We start from the raw sequence: 21,667 nt of genomic DNA on the forward strand, positions 1-21,667 counted from the left end.
TCAAAGTGCATCAGGGTGGACAGGCACTTTGCAGGTGGATCACATGGTTGAGATCTGACTGGTCTCTACCACCCTTCCCTTGCCTTCCAAAAAATGCTTCTTAGTTAAGCAGTCACCTCCAATAAGTCCCAGTGACCTTCCTGGAGGTATGTGTGTGACTCAGTGGCTCACTCAGAGACTGAGACAGCATTCTGCATCTCTGCCATGTGCTATTACAGCTGTTAAGGGAAGATGGTTGGAGCAAAAGCAGGCCTGAGATGATGGCAAACATCAGCAGGTACTTACGTGTTGTGAAGGACACACCATCCACAGTGAGGGTCGCCTGAGCCCAAGCACTCGCTGCAGGTCTCGTGCTGGCTACATGACTCCACGGGCACCCGGGTGAGCTGCAGGAGGAAAGGGGACAACCTGTCAGGCTCTGCAATGCCCATAATGACTTGACAGAGGTGCCACCCTCCCTGTCCTCTTCCCCTGGTTCACAGAAGGACATCCATGCAGAGCTCAGCAAGTTTGGAACAGAGGAATGTGGGTGCAGAGTGCTCCAGAATACAGCTTGGTGCAAACCCTGTTGAGATCAACACAACCCCTGTGGTCTTCCCCTCTTCCTCATGGCCTTCCACACTTCATTGCCAGGTCATCTCACTCGCACAGTTCATAGGGTATCAGCAAATCACTCAGACTGTGAGCAGTCTGTGGTGACATGGTACCTTGAGATAGTTAAACTGGGAGTGATCTTCTGTATCAGGTTAAACTCAATGGATCTCAGTACTCTGCTACACTTTGGTTGTGGTCTCATGATGTCTTTGCCTGCCTCCCATGACACCCTGCACACAGCCACTGGTCCCAGGAGAGCATCAGCTCCACTCCCCATTGCCCATGAATCTTTCCAACCATCAGTTGTCCCATCCCTGAAGAGGTTGTTTCCAGAGGAAACAGACAAAAGCCTGGCTGTTGATGAGCTTTCTGTCATCCTAACTTTGCAGCTCTGAGGGCATGAGAGGAGGATTCCCACCTACTGCCAAAATACTGCATTATATTATCTTTTCTTTTCCTTTATTTTTAATTAAAGTGTTTCAGTCAGGGAATTCAAAGAAAAAAATGAACTTCCTAGCCTGACCTTCTGTCTAATGGACCAGAGCCTTTTGATTCCTATTAAGTGTTGTAAGCCCCTTACTTCCTCTTTTGAAGCCAAACATACAATTTGGGCCCAACGACCTGATAGTCTTTTTTTTCCATTGAGTAAGCTTAAGAGAGCTTCTATAATACACAGTCAATTGCCAGAGCCTTCACCCCAGCTCATGTCAACAGGGACAGTTTATTCCTTCGGATGATATAGGGTGGTATTATCCTGATGAAACACCATTGAGAACTGCCAACTGTAAACTGCAGAACAGCTCCTTGTGACAAATGACAAGGAAATACACCTGGATCCTAGTGGCAATTTCTTACTTGGTTCCATGTTCAAGAGAGTTTGAGCTGTGAAGTGGCAGATTAAGAGTCATTCTGATTGCGTCTGTAAATGAACCAAGAACTGCATTTATATATCAATATATAACAGGCAAAGTTCCAGCTATTTATGGAGACCTTTTCTGTTTGTGTCAGAAATTGTCTCTTAACCCCTATCGAGAGGAAAAGCTAAACCCCTCTATTTTTACCTTTGGAAGTTGGCAATAGCTTTAGAAAACTTCAGATAGAAATATGGTGGGGTTTATTTACCATTGCACTGCTGCCTGTGTCAAATGAACATGAGAAAACGAACATGAGCTGGCTTCAGTGTGAGCTTGCAGCCCAGAAAGCCAACCCTATCCTGGGATGCATCCAAAGGAGCGTGACCAGCAGGTCAAAGAAGGTGATCCTGCCCCTCTACTCTGCTCTTGTGAGACCTCACCTGGAGTATTGTGTGCAGTTCTGGTGTCCTCAACGTAAAAAGGACATGGAACTGTTGGAACAAGTGCAGAGGAGGCCACGAGGATGATCAGGGGACTGGAGCACCTCCTGTATGAAGACAGGCTGAGGAAGTTGGGGCTGTTCAGCCTGGAGAAGAGAAGCTGCGTGGAGACCTCAGAGCAGCCTTCCAGTGTCTGAAGGGGGCCTATAGGGATGCTGGGGAGGGACTCTTCATTAGGGACTGTAGTGACAGGACAAGGGGTAACAGGTTCAAACTGAAACAGGGGAAGTTTAGATTGGATCTAAGGAGGAAATTCTTTCCTGTTAGGGCGGTGAGGCACTGGAATGGGTTGCCCAGGGAGGTTGTGAATGCTCCATCCCTGTTGGTGTTCAAGGCCAGGTTGGATGAAGCCTTGGGTGGCATGGTTTAGTGTGAGGTGTCCCTGCCCATGGCAGGGATGTTGGAACTGGATGATCTTAAGTTCCTTTCCAACCCTAACGATTCTATGATTCTGTGATTCTAAATCACCCAAGGAAACCAACTACAGCTGCTGAAAGCTTTTATTAAAAAAAGGGAAAGTGTGGAAAAAACACCACAAAACAAACCACAAAAACACCTTTCTCAATTTGAATCTATTGCCATGAGCATAAGTACATCAGAAAATCAAAACGGAGCCAGTCATTCAAACCTCTGGAAGTATCAAGTTTCAAAAGTAGAATGGTTTGGTCATGAATGTAGTTGCTCCATCTTCCTTAAGCTTCAGTCATGAAGTTAGCAGGTGTTCATCAAAAATAAATGGTATGCACCAGGATTTCACCAAGTTATGTTGAACCCAGCAGCCTGTGTTGCATCCAGAAAGTTATATAAGTTTTTAAAAGGAGAAATCAAGGGGTGGAGACCTTATAATTTCTTACGTTGGCCATTCATAGAACCACAGAATGATTTGGGTTGGAAAGGGTCTTAAGATAATCCAGCTCCAACCCCCTGCCATGGGCAGGGACACCTCACGCTAGAGGTTGCCCAAGACTCTGTCCAACCTGGCCTTGAACACTGCCAGGGATGGAGAATATGCCACTTCTTTGGCCACCCTGTGCCAGCCTCTCACCACCCTCACAGAGAAGAACTTCTGCCTTACATCCAACCTGAATTTCCCCTGTTTCAGTCTGGACCCATCACCCCTTGTCCTATCACTACAGTCCCTGACGAAGAGTCCCTCCCCAGCATCCTTGTGCCCCCTTCAGACACTGGAAGCTGCTCTGAGGTCTCCACGCAGCTTCTCTTCTGCAGGCTCAACAGCCCCGATGTTCTCAGCCTGTCTCCATACAGGAGGTGCTCCAGCCCCGATCATCCTCATGGCCTCCTCTGGACTTGCTCCAACAGCTCCATGTCCTTCTTATGTTTAGGACACCAGAACTGCACACAGTGCTGCACATGGGGTCTCTTGAGAGCAGAGTAGAGGGGCAGGATCACCTCTTTTAATCCCCACCTATTAGACCATGTCTGTGCTGTGAACTTGCAGAAGAGGCAGATAATTCAGTTCTGAAAGACTCAATCTGCCATCCCTCAATCCAGATGCAATCGATGGTGTAATCTCCGCCTTGTAATTAGAAATTTGGGAGCACAGTTGGGATTGGCTATGCAGTTCCTACCCAAAATACCCTCAGTTTAACATATGGTGCTGCTCGATTTATCCTCATTAGCTGTAAATAGTTTTTCTGCATCTCAGTTCCTGAGCTAGTTTACATCTGCCTTATAGAAGCAAGCCTTGGTTAAGAAGTTTAGAGCAGAACATGCCCTTTTCCAACATCTAGTAGTGCTGGGTTTGAATGTTCTGAGTCAAAATCCACTTGTGACTATGACCTAGGTATAAAAAAGAAGCCCTAGAAGATTCGAATTTGCTATTTCTTTGCCCATGGCAGGGGGTTGGAACTAGATGATCTTGAAATTCTTTCCAACCCTAACTGTTCTATGATTCTAAATTGTGGCAAAAAGAGTATATAAAAAGCAGTCTCTGTAATAATAATAATAATAATAATAATAATAATAATATCATCATCATTTAATTAGCCATCAAAGGATACCCAAGCTCCTTTCAGAGGCAGGAGGAACCTACTGGGGATCCAGATCTTTATCTTTGCAGAAATGCTTCTTTTTCAGTCTATTTAGGGTACTTGGTCTCTGTAGGATGTAGCTTGTTGTGTAGGAGCACACCTTGCTCATAGAATCATAGAATAGATAGGGTTGGAAAGGACCTGAGGATCATGTCTCCATCCCAAAGAGCACAGCTATAGAGTATATAGCTTGCACCACGCTACATCCCACACCCTGTCAAGCACACCAGAGTAGTAGGTGTCGTGGTGTCACCATTTGCATCGCTACGTGTTATTCCTGCTATATGAGACCTTTTATGAGTTCACCTCAAGTAGCTTTATTGTGAGATTAATTAAAACTGTACCTTGCTGACAAATGTCTTGGGCTGCAAGTGTCAGACCTTCTAATTAATAAAGAAAGCAACCACAAAAAACAAAGGAGCTGCGACTGAAAGGAAAAGCCACCTACGGGTCTGCAGTGAAGGAGAAGAAAGAGCATCAAGCAAATAAGGCACATCAGAGGTCTTATATCCCTTTGCAACATCAACTGTAATTAATTCAGCTCAGCTTTCCAAGTTGAATGTTTGGAGGACTGACTGTGCCTCCTGGGAGCCATCAGCTCTTTATGCTGCCCCTCAAATAGCTGGAAAAGAGCAGTCCATGCACCCTCCCAATTACAGAGAGAAGAGAAGCTGCGTGGAGACCTCAGAGCAGTTTCCAGTATCTGAAGGGGCCTACAAGGATGCTGGAGAGGGACTCTACATCAGGGACTGTAGTGATAGGACAAAGGGTGAGGGGTTTAAACTTAAACAATATTCACTGCCATGAGGGGACTAGACAGTGCTGAAGGCTGAAATCTGCACTGTAAACCAGGCTGTGATTACTCCTTCCGCCCCTTCTCCATCGTTGGAAAGTCTAACCAACTTTTCAAGGTCATTTCTGAACCTCAGTGAGGTTCCCTATGGCTGCTCTTTCATCAGGGTGGAACTTGGAGTCAGCATTTGCAGCAAATACAAGCAGGGTTTCAGACAGAGGATTAATGAAAGCAAAGTGTCCTTCATTTGGGGGCACTATGAGACAGGTTAGAAGTCATTTGTATTCCTTCAGTGGTTAAAGAGATACAGGAATTTAAGAAGAGATTGCTGTTGTTTTAAGGGCTTACATCTTACATGTAATGAAGCACTTATCCCCATTTCATCAATGAAAGCACATATCCCTATTTTACCAACAAGAGCAGAAGCTGAAAGTGAGTCTCATGAAGATGAAGTAGGTGCTACCTAATTGTCTTTGAAGATGTGGGCTTAAGGCATCTGAGGAAGTTCATGTAAAAATTCCAGGAATGACCTGATTCTAGAACACTAGGTTATTAACATATTTAGACTTGGGGTTCCTTGAAATATAGAAGAAATCATGGAATCATAGAATGGCTTGGGTTGGAAGGGATCTTCAAGCTCATCCAGTTCCAACCCCCTGCCACAGGCAGGGACACCTTCCACTAGAGCAGCTTGCTCCAAGCCCCTGTGTCCAACCTGACCTTAAACACTGCCCGTCCACAAGCTTGATGGACATCTAGGAGCTGCTGTGCTTCTAAGGCTCTGTCCATAGCAGACCAGAGAAGATCTCTGATCCCCTCCAAGGTAGGCAGCATTCCCAGAGCAGTTATCCCACCACAGGATTTCCAAGATCACTGCTGTGCAGTGGAGGATGTGCAAGACTTAGGAACACCACAAGTATCTTGCTTGAAGAAGGTGAGACCAAAGGGTAAGGACTTAGACATCTTCACCATCTAGCCTGTCCCCTACTCACAGCTATCAAGAGTGAAAGGCAACCCCAGAGCTGGGGTCAGACAAGCAGTTAAGTGTATCTGATGTCCTTCTCAAGGGCAGCAAGAAAATGATGAGCAGGTCCAGGTGCTGCAGCAAGATTTGAAAGGATATTTTACTTCATCAACACTTCATTCACCAGTCCTTAAAGAAATCATTCAGGAGTTTGTGGCTCACAAGGACATCTTGAAGAATAGGACAAGATCTGCAAAGTGCTCTATGGTTCAGAGCTCGCCTGATATATCCAACTCCAGAGCTTTTCACATGACATCTCACATCTGATCCAGCCTAAACTACAGCTTCTCCAGCTCCCAGCCTCACTTCCATTCTGGTATGAATGAGTTAGAGCAAGTCATTTAAAACAAAATGATTGAGGGGTTTGGATCTGATAGACAGTAACAGCTAATCCTGTTAGAAATTTGGCTCCTGCTTCTGCCATTATATATTCACAGCTCCTGCTATGTGCTCAGTCATAATTTTCTGGCTCCCGTTTTTGACTTTTTTATTTCAATATACATTACATATCTTTCTTTTTTTTTTCCTTTTCCTCCTTAAACTGCCAACATTCTGGTCAAAACATGAATCACTGCTCAATCTTTGCCGTTATAATTGGATGTTAATGCAGCGGTGGGATTTATTCAGGCCGATGGACTAAGTCAATTTAAATGTACAAAACCGCATCTTAAGTAGCCAATTTCCTTCCCCAACAGTCAAAAGATACATTTCCAAAACACTGAACAGTGACTTTGTCAAGCCATGTTGCTTCTGTGAATGCCCCTATCTTTCAAGACTCAGCCAGCCCCGAGAAACTGCAGAAAGATTAAGAGAGGAGCTTATTTGATTTCCAAGCCTTGAATAGAGTGTTCATGATAACACGGTTTATTAAATAGAGCAAGGCAGAAAAAACACCTAAGAGACCAGAGTCTGCTCTCTTAACAGAGTCACTGAGGATGTTTGGTCACCTGCATGGCATCCCAGGGTGCCAATTTGAATCTGGCCTGAGTTGTGGACAAAGGGACCTTGAATTCCTTGTGCATCATCCACTTGACCTACAAAAAGCAGGGACACAGAAAGCAAAGCCAGGGAGCTGAAGGATGTCTTATTTATACTGGTAAATGACAGGACTCACACACATGTAGATGGCTGTAAAACTGGTGGGAGAAGGGGTGCTCCTGCAGGGATAGAGATGAGGATCTGGTATGATTCCAGCCTGCCACTCCAGTGTGATAAGTAAATAACTTGCCAGCCCCACTGGGACAGGGCATGTCATTTCTCATCAGACACCCCAATGCTCTTCCTCTTCATTGTAGCACTCTTCCCAGTAAATCCATGCTTACCTACTTGGAAAACTGGAGGCTTTAATTAAAGGGAGTTAATTGGAAGCAGTAGTAGCTGTCAAGGACAAATGACACAATAATTAAACTGGGGGTCAATGTCCCACTGCATGGCAGGATAAATTACCTGTCCAAATAGACTTGCTCACAGAGGGCTTCCTACCTACAGTTGCGTGCGTGCTAGTTCTCCTCTCCTCTTTGCTGCCCTGAGCTGTCCTGCACGTCTTTGGTGAGAGATGTCTTTACTGTGACATTGCCAGAGCAAAATCCAAGCCACAGTCACACACCATTCACATGAACAGGGGTAAAGCAAGATGAGGTGTAGAAAGATTTGGTGCCCACCCACGGTCTCTTTGGCAATAACCTCAGAAACCCTTGGGGTAAGGCTGAGAGGTGTCAGTTCCCATCTGATGCTTTCACAATGACATTTCTATTGCAACAGCTTCATTTTCTTTGCATCCCTTGCAGTGCAGTTCTCTTCTTCATGCTCCCCTTGGCAGGACCCTGCTTTAAACTGGCTCAGAAAAGCCAGGTTAGGTGTCTTCTACATAAAGCGTGCTAGGCTTCATTTCTGATTCATCAAGACTCTGTTCTGGGATGCATGCAAAGCAAGGGTTATGTGCTCTCACCAAAGTCTGTCTGTAACATCACTTTGTCCAAGTCTAAGCTAGAAACCCAGGCTCTGTTGAATGAGAGACCTTTTGCAGGGTAGGATCTGCCTGCTCTGTTTTAGATGTCTACCAGGGATAAGATAAATCACACCTTGGATGTGCCTGTGTCTATCCACTGAACATAAAGAAGTCTAGACAGCCAGGTCAGATGGAGACATTTACAATGCACGTGATGAACACTGGGTGAGGTGAATCCCACATCAATGCTGTACTTGATTTTCTGCTATTCCTCTAATCTTGCCACTGCAAACAATCCCTAAACACGTTTAAAGTCTCCCCTCTTCCTAACTGTAGCACCAGAATAACCAGTCACAACAGAAAATGTAAGACTGGTAGAAGAAATCCACAGTGTTACATAGCTAGAAAGCTGTTCCTGGAACTCCAAAGACCTCGTGTGAAGACACAGACTGTGTTTGAACAAGTGCCTTTCACCATCTGCTCTGTACGTACAGCCCTTGTGCTTCACTGCACCCAAGCTCATTCCTGCTCTCTGATCCGGCTTTACTTACAAAGGAACAGAAACACAGAGAACAAAGATTATCTCAGACCTTCTTTTGAAGGCTTGGCTGCTTCCCAGGTTCCCCTTTCACAGCTTCTCAACCTACACCCTGTGCTGTCCCTTCTTCCAAGTCTCCAGTGCCACAATGACTCTTCTCTCAAAAGCATCAATACTCAAGGAGAAGCCAGGGACACACCATGTTGCTCTGAGTACGGCTGGCAACCTGGAGATTGAAGAGTGTGTTTGGAGGTTTCAGTGTTGAATCATATTTAGCATTCCTTCAAATTCCCTTTTGGTTTTTTCCTTATCATAGAATCATAGAATGGTTTGGGTTGGAAAGGACCATAAGATCATCCAGTTCCAACCCCCCTGCCGTGGGCAGGGACACCTCACACTAGACCATGTCACCCAAGTCTCCTTCCAACCTGGCCTTGAACGTTGCCAGGGATGGGGCATTTATCACTTCATCTGGGACAGCAGCAATGCATCCCATCATCACACTGATCTGCTATCTGCACTAGGCAGGAAATGTGTTAGGAATCCTTGTCCATTGTAAAAACCACAGTTCACCAGCTCAGAGGTGTGGAGAGAGTGTCAAGTGATTTTACCCAAGCCTGAAGAAAACAACCACCTTCCTGCCTACCCCAAAAACCATCAGCTCTGGCCACCTTTCTCTGCCTGTAGTATTCTGTGTTTTCCCTCCTGGGTCCAGGTACCTTGTTTACCACTAAATCTTTAATCCATGGTCAAGTGTCTCAGTCTCCAAACTGTAAAACAAATGAGGTTTGACTAAATGGGACTGTGGGAGGTGTCCCTGCCCACAGGAACTAAATGATCTCTTAGGTCCCTTTCAGCCCAAATCATTCTATGATTCTATGTTCGTGTTCAAATGCCTTCAAAATAGAGAGCCTCATGTCACAATTAACGGAGGGCCAGCCCAGGCTTAATGAGAGCTGGTGCTTGTGTGGTTACTGAAGCATGCCTGCTGAGCAAGGGCTACATCGTTACCCAGGCTCTATAAAGACTATATATAGATTTAATTGGGACATGTAATGGAATTCATGTCACTGCAGTGGGCTCTCTCAAAGTCCAGCATCACTTGAAGACTCCTGGTTGAGCCCTGAACAGTTAACACACACACACACACAGAGGGAGAAGTTAATAGTTGTTTCTACTGGTGGTGGCTATGGTCATATTGTTCCACCATCCACATCCAGATGTCCCCCTCCTTACCCTCAGTTATCAAGGAGCATCTTCTTGCAGATTCTTTCTCCTGAGCAGGTATCCTCTCAGGTATCCTATGGGTCTCCTTGTTCACTTCTATCAGTGTAATCTTATCACCACTCCAAAACTCATCTTTACACCCTTATCATCTCCCTGGGCTAAGAACTGTCCATCCCATTGCCTGGAGAATCTTTGCCTCATCTCTCTCCCCAGCCACCCTCACTCTGTCCTGGGTTTCTAGATCCACTATAAGGATGCTGGGGAGGGACACTTCATTAGGGACTGTAGTGATAGGATAAGGGGTAACAGCTTAAAACTTAAACAGGGGAAGTTTAGATTGGATATAAGGAAGAAGTTCTTTACTGTGAGGGTGGTGAGGCACTGGAATGGGTTGCCCAGGGAAGTTGTGAATGCTCCATCCCTGGCAGTGTTCAAGGCCAGGTTGGACAGAGCCGTGGGTGACATGGTTTAGTGTGAGGTGTCCCTGCCCATGGCAGGGGGGTTGGAACTGGACGACCTTAAGATCCTTTCCAACCCTAACTGTTCTATGATTCAGTTCATGAAGGATTGATCGTACTGATCTAATTCCTTTGTGCAGGACAGGACACCTACAAGCACTATCGATCTACAGGAATTTTGGGAGACAGTTTGAAAATGCCCTTTCCTCCAATGAGATCACACTTAAAATTCCCCATTATTTCACCCAAAACCAGCTGTACTGGATGGAATCAACACTCCACATATCCCAGTTCATCAGCTAAGGTCTTATGGCACCAAACAAAGCCTAAGAACAGGCCATCATATATGATATGTCCCCAGAAGCTGCCCAGCCTTTGGCTACTTTCATTCTGAGTCTTATGTGTCTCTGTGCTGTAACCTGAACAGATCTTTCTTTAATTTTCCAGTTTATCCTTGAGTTTTTGCATCCACAGCATGTTCTGGCAGGGAGTCTCACAGGTCCGGAGCCCGCTGCTTGAAGGAATCACCTCCTCTCATTTGTTCAGGGCTTGATTTTCAACAGTTTAATTTCATGCCCTGTAATTCTTGTATTTGCAGAGGTGGTGAACAGTCACTTCCAATCCATCCCCTTCTGCCATTTACAATTTCACCAATCTCTACCATACATCCCTGCTTACCTCTTCCCAGGCTGAGGAGTTCCTATTTCTTCTGTCACCTCCTACATGGAAACTACTCCATACATCTGATCATCCTGATCATTGACCATTTAACTATTTATTTACCTTATTAATCAAATGTTGGGCAAAAGGAGAGGCTGCCTGTTGACCTAGGTCGTCTCTTTATAGCCTTCTCCACCTCCTCCCTTTTCTTTTTCTCCTCCCTCAACTCTAAGGCACTGACCACGTAGAATCATCAAATTACGGAATCACAGAGCGGTTTGGGTTGGAAGGGACCTTAAAGCTCATCCAGTTCCAACCCTTGCCACGGGCAGGGATCCCTTCCACTAGAGCAGCTTGCTCCAAGCCCCTGTGTTCAACCTGCCCTTGAACACTGCCAGGGATGGGGCAGCCACAGCTTCTCTGGGCACCCTGTGCCAGCACCTCAGCACCCTCACAGGGAAGAGCTTCTGCCTAAGAGCTCATCTCAGTCTCCCCTCGGGCAGGTTAAAGCCATTCCCCTTGGCCTGGCCCTACAGGCCCTTGTCCAAAGCCCCTCTCCAGCTTTCCTGCAGCCCCTTTAGGCACTGGAGCTGCTCTAAGGTCTCCCCTTCAGGAGCCTTCTCTTCTCCAGGCTGACCCAGCCCAGCTCTCTCAGCCTGGTTCCAGAGCAGAGCTGCTCCAGCCCTCGCAGCATCTCCATGGCCTCCTCTGCACTCGCTCCAACAGCTCCACGTCCGTCTTGTGCTGCTGCCCCAGAGCTGGATCAGGACTGCAGAGGGCAGAGCACAGAAGAGAGGGAAAGTCCCCTCCCCTGACCTGCTGGCTGTGCTTCTTGATGCTGCTCAGTGTAAAGCTGGCCATCATCACAAACTGTTAAACCACGGCCTTTAACAGGGTGCCATCTCTCAGCTTGAGGCACAGGGACTTTCTGCATCCTTCAGGCTCATCCCAGCTGGGAGAGAAAATGCATCAGCTTAAACTGTGATGCAGTGCCATCAAATCTCAGCTGACAAGAGCGCTGTGACTGCCTCCGCCAGCATCAATTGAAGTGATAGCATCAGCTGAAGAGTTATGAGGTCACGTCGGTTAATCTGCAAACCAAAACCTGAAGATCTGAGGCAGGGAGAGCCGTGATAACCTTTGCTTGCAGTTGATCCCGAGCTGCAGCGAACATAAACTAACCCAACCAAGAGGCGCAGAACTAGGACTATTACAATACTACTGCTTCTCCAAAGCACTCATTGTGTTACTGAGTGTTTTAATCAAGAGTTAAGCAAGAGCCAGGGAGAAAATATGAATCAGGCTCTTCCCGAGACCTTAAATATATGTCTCAGTTTATTACACGAGAGGAAACCAGACAGAGCTCACTGCTCAGCCGGTCTGTGAGAGCTCAGTGCGCTTTGAAGACTTGGGAGGTAATTAGTGCTGCCAAAAAGACAGTGACCAGGCAGAGATGCAGGCAACTATTTTGGGGCACATCTGTTTGCCTTTAGGTATCTCTAAAGCTCGTAGTTTCAGCGTGGAATAAGTGAGAAGTTCCTAGCAAAGCCCCGTTCCCTCTCTGCAGTGCTTTATTCCTCGATGGGATTGAAGTGCAGAATTCCTACTGACTGCAATGAAGGTTGCTCCATCCCAGCCCCCAGTGCCCATATTTCAACAGATTAAGTGTGTAACTAGTACAGCAAGCACTGCACGTGTTTTCCCAGCTTTCTCAGCCATTCATCTTGCCATAAAATGGAAGTTCAAGGACATTTAACTCAGGGATCATATAAATGCATAGCATTTAAGGTCAGAAGGGACCATTAGATCATCTGTTCTCGCCTCCTGTACATCACAGGCCACTACCCATCTACCCTTATACTAAACCAAATAATCTGGTTTTAGCTGAAATATGTTGCGTAGGAAGACCTTCCATTTCAATGTGAAGACACCAAGAAATGGAGAATCGTGCATTTCACGGCCAGTTTGTTCCAGTGGTTAATCGCTCACGCCATAAAAAGCTTGTACAGGCCTTACTTTTCATGTGAATTCATTGGGCTTTGGCTCACTGATTCTCATTTTGTTTCTATTCTCTACACTGAAGAGTCCTTTAAGCCTGCTGTTTTCACCCTGAGGAGATGCTCACTTATCCTGAGTCATTCCCCAGTCTTCCCTCTGATAAATGAACAGACTGAGATTCTTACAATCCCTTTGAGAAATTCATAGCTTCCCTAGAAATACTTTTTGTGGGTCTTTAGTGCTCCTTTTCATGTCTCCCAATGCTCTTAATGCAAAAGGAGCCTCCAGAGCTGACCACAGAGCAGGAGTACTACTCACCCATTCCCTTGCACTCCTCCAAGGATGCACAATGGTGTCAGCCTGTTTCTACTACAGGCTAGTCTAAGAGAAACCCTTTGCAAGGACGTAAAGAAATGACCTGTTCATCCACTTCAGTCACTGCTTTCTAGGATGCATGTCCCATTTTCCATCCTGACCTACATTCCTTCTTGTGAGACAGGGAAGTTTGTACTTGTTCTCTTCAAGGAAGCCCAAGTCATCCATCAGCTCTGCCCTCATCATTGTAAATGCTGAGCTAATCATTGTACCACTGAGTATTTTATCCATGGGTTTTAATATCAGCTTCCCACTCATTCACAAAATTTTTCAGGAGCTTTGGGCCCAAAATTGATCCCTGGAGAATACAACCAGGAAAACCCTCAGACTCTTTGAGAGCTGCCAAGTATGAAGCTGTTTCAGAGATGTACTCATGCTATTTTTAGTTTCTTTGGGGTTTTTTAATGGGAGCAGGCTGTGGTGTTGACTCAAGTGCTGTACAGAAAGGTATGGACAGGACATCCACACAGTAAAACTCCATTATTTCCTTACAGAATGAATCATCTAATACCTCAAAGAATGAAAAATGTCTTATGCTTCATAAAAATATGTCACCCAGCAGCCATCTGGCCCCATTCAGGAGTAAGCATTAGGAGCTTCAGGCTTATTCAGGGAGTTTACTACTTAATAGTACCCCTCCTCATCAACCATGAATCACTGAAGCAGGGGTCCCATTGTTTCACCTAAATATTGTAGTGATAGGACAAGGGGTGATGGGTTCAAACGGAAACAGGGGAAGTTCAGGTTGGAGATAAGGAAGAAGTTCTTTACTGTGAGGGTGCTGAGGCGCTGGCACAGGGTGTGCAGAGAAGCTGTGGCTGCCCCATCCCTGGCAGTGTTCAAGGCCAGGTTGGACACAGGGGCTTGGAACAAACTGCTCTAGTGGAAGGTGTCCCTGCCCGTGGCAGGGGTTGGAACTGGATGAGGTTTAAGGTCTCTTCCAACACAAACCAGCCTGGGATTCTATGATTCTATATATTACCAAGAATATTCAATATAGGGCATTTCAAGTATCAAGTGTGAAAAGTCACCCTCAGAGGGGCCCTGCATTATCCAGTGCCTGTATACTGTAGCTCTACACCCGGCTAAAATGCCTTGGTGAATAGACTAAAGTTAGATAGGATCAATCCAGGCACTGGAAACCTGTGGGGCTCATTCACACTGATTTAAGGCTCAGTGCTGCTTTGGTACTATCTGAAACAGTGGGATCTTATTTCAGCTCCTTGCTGCCAGGCACTGAACTCACAAAAGCTGCTACTAAGCAAGAGTGTTACCCAGGGGGGTAAGGACAGCATCTGGGGGGGGGGTGATGGTGTTGGACGACTGCAAGACGAATGCTACCAGCTGGCCTGTGCATAAAGCATGGAGACCCAAGAGACCCCACAAAGCCTTTGCCAACTCCATCCAGGTGGTTCCCAAACTGGCATCTTGAAAGAGAGAAGGATTAACCCACTAAGGCATCTTAAAGGAGCCCTCCACCTCGATGATCAAAGGCACACTGGTTCCATGTCTCTCATTACACCTGTGTCCCTTGTGGGCATCACTTTCAAAAGCCCATAATCTGATTTGGGCTTGGGGATTTGCTCAGGTGCATTTCAACTCAAAAATGCTCTTTTGTTCCTGGCCATAAAGAAGAAAGGAGACCCGTTTGGCACATAATGCAAGAGGAAAGAAATGAGAGCAAAGAGCAGGTCCAGGCCCTCAGAAAGCCCCTCTGAAACACAAGCCATGCCATGCAGCTCAAAGAACTCGCTCTTCCTGTCCACCTCCAGCATTGGGGACAGTGATGCTCTCTGGCTCCTGGGGCAGACTCAGCACCTCCCAGCAAGGATGGCTCACATGCACATCATCATCACTGCAGGTGACAGTCGTGCCTCTTAGCAGGACACTGATGACCCTTCTGGACCCTTTTATCCAGGTATCACCCCCATCACTAAAGAGGCCAGAGGATTCAAAGAGCTGGAGTGTCCTTGCAGAGCTCAGGGCATCTGAATTCCCTGTCTCAGGAGCAGTAGCAGTGACCTCCACATTGCTCCTCTTTACTATCCCTTTTCTCCAGCTAATGCAAACACACACACTAAAGGGCCAACACTCTTCAACTGTGATCCTCAGAGCCATTCAGGAAGGGGACAGGGAACAAGAAGCATCAGAGATTTGGAGAAAGTGAGGCGTAGCACTGAAGTGGTTGTCTGAAGGTCAAACACACTCATTGGCTTTAGAATTTACACCAGTTTTATTCATAGAATCATAGAATGGTTTGGGTTGGAAGGGACCTTGAAGTTCATCCAGTTCCACCCCCCTGCCACAGGCAGGGACACCTTCCACCACAGCAGCTTGCTCCAAGCCCCTGTGTCCAACCTGGCCTTCAACACTGCCAGGGATGGGGCAGCCACAGCTTCTCTGGGCACCCTGGGCCAGCGCCTCAGCACCCTCACAGGGAAGAGCTTCTGCCTAAGAGCTTATCTCAGTCTCCCCTCTGGCAGGTTAAAGCCATTCCCCTTGGCCTGGCCCTACAGGCCCTTGTAAAAAGTCCCTTTCCAGATTTCTTGCAGGCAATTCTTATTAAAACAATCTTGCTGCTATTTAAATACTGCTATGGTTATAGGTGTCTTGGTTTAGGAAACCCTCTGATGCACAAAATGGCCAAGTGGAGGAAAACTGAGGTTGCTGAAATCCCTCCCCTGATGTCTGTCGACTGGCCGTGGCCTCCTTCCATCCACAACGGGCTCATAGCAGCCATAGCATCAGCAAAGAGGACCAGAAGTATTCATCACTCCGCATCACACTCCCTCTCATGCATGCAGACACGGTCCATGCATTCACACATGCAACCCTGGCAGCTAGCTAACAGCATTTACAACCAGTGGCAGATTGATACGGTACAGAAAGGGGAACATGTTTTTTATTTACTGGATACCATTTCACACCAGTGAACCGTAAAATTATAAGTACAGCTTTGCTCAGCCTTTTACCGCTCTATGATATCCGTCTGTCTGTCTCTTACCTATTTGCACGCACCCAGTGTGGTGGCAATAATGTATGTCCTGAAGGAACAATATCACCTCTGCTTCTCATGGATTACAGCCTGCCTTGTCCAGAAACAGCAGTCCCTGCCCCTGGTTTATTAACCGAACAGCAGGCATCGAGAAAAACCGTTATCCATATAATCAGGAGAGAGGTTTTCCCAGCATTTATGGAGAGCAGGAAATTAGGAACGTATAATAAAACCAGGGGGCAGCTGAGTATCAGTTCCAAATCTCTCCAGAACAGTAGTTGAGGAGGAGAATTTCCTTCCAGTTGCCTGGGATTTTACCTGAGGAGAGCTGTGTATCTCCAGCTTTAGCTTCATAAGTTATAATAGCACCTTTTAGGCTTGTGTTTTAGAAAAACACCAGAGATCATGGCCCTGCTCCTTTATCTCCTCCAGTGTACACACAGATTTTATACGCATTTGTCCCAAAGAGGGTGAAGGAAATGTGATATTTTGTACTTGTTTTATTTCTTGTTTCAGCCATTGCTCTCAATCAGCATCTCCAAACACCCTTCCCTGATTGGAGATAGAAATAGTCTGTGAAGGAGGACAGCCCAGACAGGTAGGAGCATAGCTGAAGTCCCCCCACTGGCTAGAGCCCCATATCTGTGGAAGTTATTTAATCTCCAATTCCCTTCCTCTAACCAAAGCATCTCTGAAAGGGACATAAACACCATCCAGGACTATTCCAGTACTGAAAGAGGGCATACAAGAAACCTGGAGAGGGACTCTGTGCAAAGGCCTGTAGGGCCAGGCCAAGGGGAATGGCTTTAACCTGCCAGAGGGGAGACTAAGATGAGCTCTTAGGCAGAAGCCCTTCCCTGTGAGGGTGCTGAGGCACTGACACAGGGTGCCCAGAGAAGCTGTGGCTGCCCCATCCCTGGCAGTGTTCAAGGCCAGGTTGGACACAGGGGCTTGGAGCAAGCTGCTCTAGTGGAAGGTGTCCTTGCCCGTGGCAGGGGTTGGAGCTGGAGGAGCTTTAAGATGTTTTCCAACAGAAATCATTCAATGATCTCTATTAATGTGTTACGTAGGGAGCCTAAATAGGTGGTGGAATGAATATGAAGCTGCTTTTTTGTCCATGCATAGCAAGGGTTAGAGCGTATCTGCAGCTCCCAAGGATGCTGTGAAGCTCTGGGACTAGGGGGATTGCCCGGCGCTAATGGTGGACATTTAGAAAGGCATGTACTGAAATCCCTGGAAACATTAAGCTCAGAAGGTTTGTTTTCCTAAAAGATAAACAGGATTGCGGAGCTGGGGGCTCCGAGCAGACATCTCCCTGAGGAATCCTCTGACCTGAGTTATGCAGATCACATCAGACAATCACTCTGGTCTCTTTTGGCTTTCGGTTCTATGAATTCCCAAGCAGCTGCTGAATAGTTTCAATGCTAATTGCCAGGCTGTGCTGAAAAGAGCTTCGTTAAGCATACAGACCTGATGTAAAGTGAAAACTTTTTAGTTATTATTATTATTATTATTATTGCAGATGGGTTGTGTCTTGCTTGGCTTTAAGCTACATTTTCTCTCTCAGGATACAGCTTTCAGAAGATAAGTTGCCTGACCCAATGACCAGGCCTATAATCTGACTGCTGCAATAATTGCCATATTTGCAAGACAAGTATGAATTGCTCCTTCTAGATTAGCCACACAGACTGTGGAGATGAAGTTTATCATTGCCCTAAATGTGTTTTGCTTTCTGCTGATGCATGAATGTTCCAGCAATTAGCTTCCTGTTTCAGGGTCCTCTTTTCCACATATTTTTGCTGAGGTTTTATATTGGTGCTTTCGTGAACTATTGACAGTACAGGGGTTTAAGACAATTCACAGTGAAATAAGCCTCAAACTTTAGTGCTTGAATCTGATTTTTCGGCTCTCTTGCAGTAACTCACAGACTCAATATATCTGTGATACTGGCAATGCTAGGAAAGAGGAAGATGGTGACTGGTGGTGGAAGAGGTAGTTACCAAGTTGAGATTAACTAATTGTATTCCCATCTGATTACACCGAGTAGCAGGGCCTAAAAAAAAGCCCCTGATCCTCTCCTGCTGATTTGCTGCAAGACATTAAAAAGATGTCCTAGAAAACTGATATTTATAAATAAAAGAAACCAAAGGGAATGCAGAAAGGAGCGCGTCAACAAGAAGACTCATCTTCTAAACCCATCTAGTGATGGCTCTGATCACCATCCACAGTAGAAGTCCATACAACCAAAACCAAATCACGTCCTCCACTGCCTGCTCTGCCCAAAGCATAGAGTGTCAATGAGAATAAAGATCAAGAGGGATTCTCACCTGTACTTCCAGCTACTAGAATCATAAAATACCAGGTTGGGATATAGTAAGAAGTTTGGAAGGTAATGAAAGCCAAAGAATTCATGCTTTCCTTGTCATTTTCATTTCATCAGGGACTGTAGTGATAGGACAGGGGTGATGGATTACAACTGAAACAGGGGAGATTCTGCTTATATATAAGGAAGAAGGTGTCCCTGCCCATGGCAGGGGCTTGGAACTGGATGAGTTTTAAGGTCCTTTCCAACCCAAACCATTCTATGATTCTATTATTTCAAATATTGTTCCCTTTCCATGTTTTCTATTGCCTTTAACATTGCAAATGTTGCAATTTTCCATTATTAATTCCTCAACTAGCAATATAGGATAGTTATATCCTACATAGGCAACATACTTATATAGGTTATTATAGAAAGGGCTTCTGTCTTTAAATAGCCCATGGTATCAGTGAGACCATCACTGGATATTCCTAATACTCTACCTATTCTGAATTCTTACATTTTAATTCAGCATATCCCATTAAAATCTATCCAAATTGAGGGGTTTGGATGAGAAATTAAACTGACTGAACAGTTCCATCCAAAACCATGTCTATTTTCTGCAGAAAACTTCATCCTTCTGGAAGACAATCTAAAGGAATAATTTTCCTACGACTTGCACTGGGCCTGATTTACTGGTGTGATCTCAGTAAAATTCCATTTCAACGGCGTATTTAGTCATAGTTTAGTATTAACGTCTCCATTTCCTTGGCTTTGTTTGTGATTTCTCTGTCGTACAATTTGTCAAGCAGAAGTTGATGCATGGCTCTTCTTGAAAAGGATAGCGCCGAGACCAATTAGTCAACCTAGAAACTGGCAAAACTCCTCCTAACAGAACTGCATGACTGCCACAAAATGGCAGCTAAATAAAGATCCATCTAGCTTTTAAAGATATTAACCTTTTGCTTGACACTGCCATCCCTCAGAAGGTTTATTTTTGAATGACAAGATGGATACAGCAAAAAGCAGAGCGAAAGGCCATCGGCTACCCCAGCATCACACAGATGGGGAGCAAATGCCCAGGGGTGTTTTAAGCATAAAGACTCACTAAGAAACCATTTGGGGAGAATAACTGGGATTAAAACGTGATTGAGATGTTGGGTTTGTATAAAATTTTTCCTTAATTATTTAGGAATTGACATTCTGTGTGGTGTCCCTGCCTGTGGCAGGGGGGCTGGTACTAGATGATCTCAAGCTCCTTTCCAACCCTAACTATTCTATGATTCCATGACTTAATAAAACCTAATATCCACCCCTCTCTGTCTCCTAATTCTGCTGTCAAGTTGAGACAGATGTTTCATAAAAGGTGTGAGCATCCTACGAAAGCCAGGACTTTCTATTAGGTATCTCTGTATTATGCCTAGAACTGGTTTGTAATCTGGCGACCTGCAGTTAAGACTTCTTCTAAACTTTTATGGTTGGGTTTTCTTTTAATTAAAAATCATTTTGAGCTCCAAACTTTCCTTTTTTAAAATTTATTTTTAGGTTTATTTATTTTCTAGTTTTGCTCCTTTGTTGCTGTTCAGAGTGAAAATTTGGAAAGAAAAAACAAAAAAACAAACCCACCTTATTCATTGATCTGGGGAAATTCTCTCCCCTGGTATGACAAGGGGCAATAGGTTTAAACAGGGGAAATCCAGGTTGAATATAAAGAAGAAGCTCTTCCCTGTGAGGGTGCTGAGGCGCTGGCACAGGGTTCCCAGAGAAGCTGTGGCTGCCCCATCCCTGGCAGTGCTCAAGGCCAGGTTGGACAAGGCTTGGAGCAAGCTGCTCTAGTGGAAGGTGTCCCTGCCCATGGCAGGGTTGGAACTGGAGGAGCTTTAAGGTCCCTTCCAACCCAAACCAGTCTGCGATCCTATGAACCAGCAGACACACCACGGCTGCCCACTGCAGGGACTGAACTGCAGGATGGACTGTAGTTGGGGCTCACTAGGAAAGCACCAGAAGAGGAAATATCCATGGGGAGATGCTGGTTCACTGAATTCCATTCATCAAGCACTGACAGATTGCAATAAGCTGTTATTCGGCTCAGCACATCAGAGAGGGAGTAGAAAACTTCCTGTAATTTGCAAGATGTGTACCTGAACTTCAAAATGCTGAGCTAGTTTTGGAGCAAAAAGGATAATGTTTTTCCACATAAACATTTCCCCAGAAAGGAATTCAAGGATCAGGTGTTATGCTCAAAATACCTGTGGCAGCAGTTTATCTGGGATAGGTGCAGTGGTAGGAGGGGAGCAGAGACTCAGACCCAAAGCATGGCAAATGAAGGGCCTAAGACATAACAGTCTTCAAGTGGTCATCATTTCAATAAACATATTATGGACAAGCATTAATAGCCCATTAATGAGCAGAAGTCTGAGAGCTCTATATGCAGCACCAACTATTCTGTTCCTGCTTGGGAAAATCATTGGCTGTATTCTAACAGAAAGCCAAGACAGCTTCACATTTTCAGTGACAAAAAGTAGTGAATGAGGACAATTAATCTTCATCCTTCATGAATTCAGGAGGCAAGGAGAAGAAAAGGTGAGATTGAGAGATGCTCTTCAAACTGCTCACCAAAGGGAAGGAAATTAAAACATCTACTGGTGGTTAGACAAGCAATCCCAAGCTTGGTAAACAAAGCTGAATTCCCAGAGCATCCTTCAGCTCCTCTAGCTGCTGGATGTTGATAAGCTCAGGACAAAACCCACAGCCAATCTACTGGGAAAGGAACGGGGTCGGAGTGCAACTCTACCTTTAATGAACTGTTTTTCTGCTTTGATTTCTCTATGTCCCTTCAATCACTATTTCTTTGTCAGGACTGGAAACGTGAATCTCTGCAGTGCTGCTTGTGTTGAGGGAGCTCACTTCATTTGTAGGAGCTTTGGCTCAGGGACATGCTGACCACATTCACCCTGCAAACTAGTCCTGGAATATCCTGTTGCTGTCCTCTTCTAGGAGCAGGGTGCAACAGAAAACACTAAACCAATAAGGCACAGTTTCCACCGGGGCAAGTGATCTATTCATTTCCATTAAAAACACCTTTCTGTTCAATGGGCAGAGTTTAATAGCTCATCTGCAGGAAGGAGCTGGAAAGGACAGGAGATCTAATCCTATGAAAGAGGTGGGTCTATCAAATGGTGCTCTGAAAGCATCCTAATAGCTCTGATTTTATCTAGTGGCAACTCTTGAGAGGCTAAAGAAAACCTGTGCTCACCTCTCCCCAGTTCTCCTGAGGTTTTCCAAGTGTACAGGCACATCAAGAAGCGAAGGAAACAATTTCTGCATAGGTCAAGGGAATAAACAGAGTG

The 21,667-nt window shown here is 45.5% G+C and overlaps 1 protein-coding gene across 3 annotated transcripts in view; it reads right to left on the reverse strand.

Annotated features, from left to right (window-relative positions):
• The window catches only part of PLXNA4 (plexin A4), a 467,834-nt gene that overhangs the window by 161,663 nt on the left and 284,504 nt on the right, over nt 1-21,667 (reverse strand). For all 3 annotated transcript variants that reach the window (XM_062634250.1, XM_062634251.1, XM_062634252.1), the window contains exon 5: nt 286-386. In XM_062634250.1, the coding sequence (XP_062490234.1) occupies nt 286-386 (101 nt within the window). The remainder of the gene's footprint in view (nt 1-285; nt 387-21,667) is intronic.

The sequence above is a fragment of the Pezoporus occidentalis genome, unplaced genomic scaffold (assembly GCF_034315485.1).
Source record: "Pezoporus occidentalis ecotype Australia unplaced genomic scaffold, CSIRO_AGI_Poc_V1 ctg42, whole genome shotgun sequence".
Classification (NCBI taxonomy): Eukaryota; Metazoa; Chordata; class Aves; order Psittaciformes; family Psittacidae; genus Pezoporus; species Pezoporus occidentalis.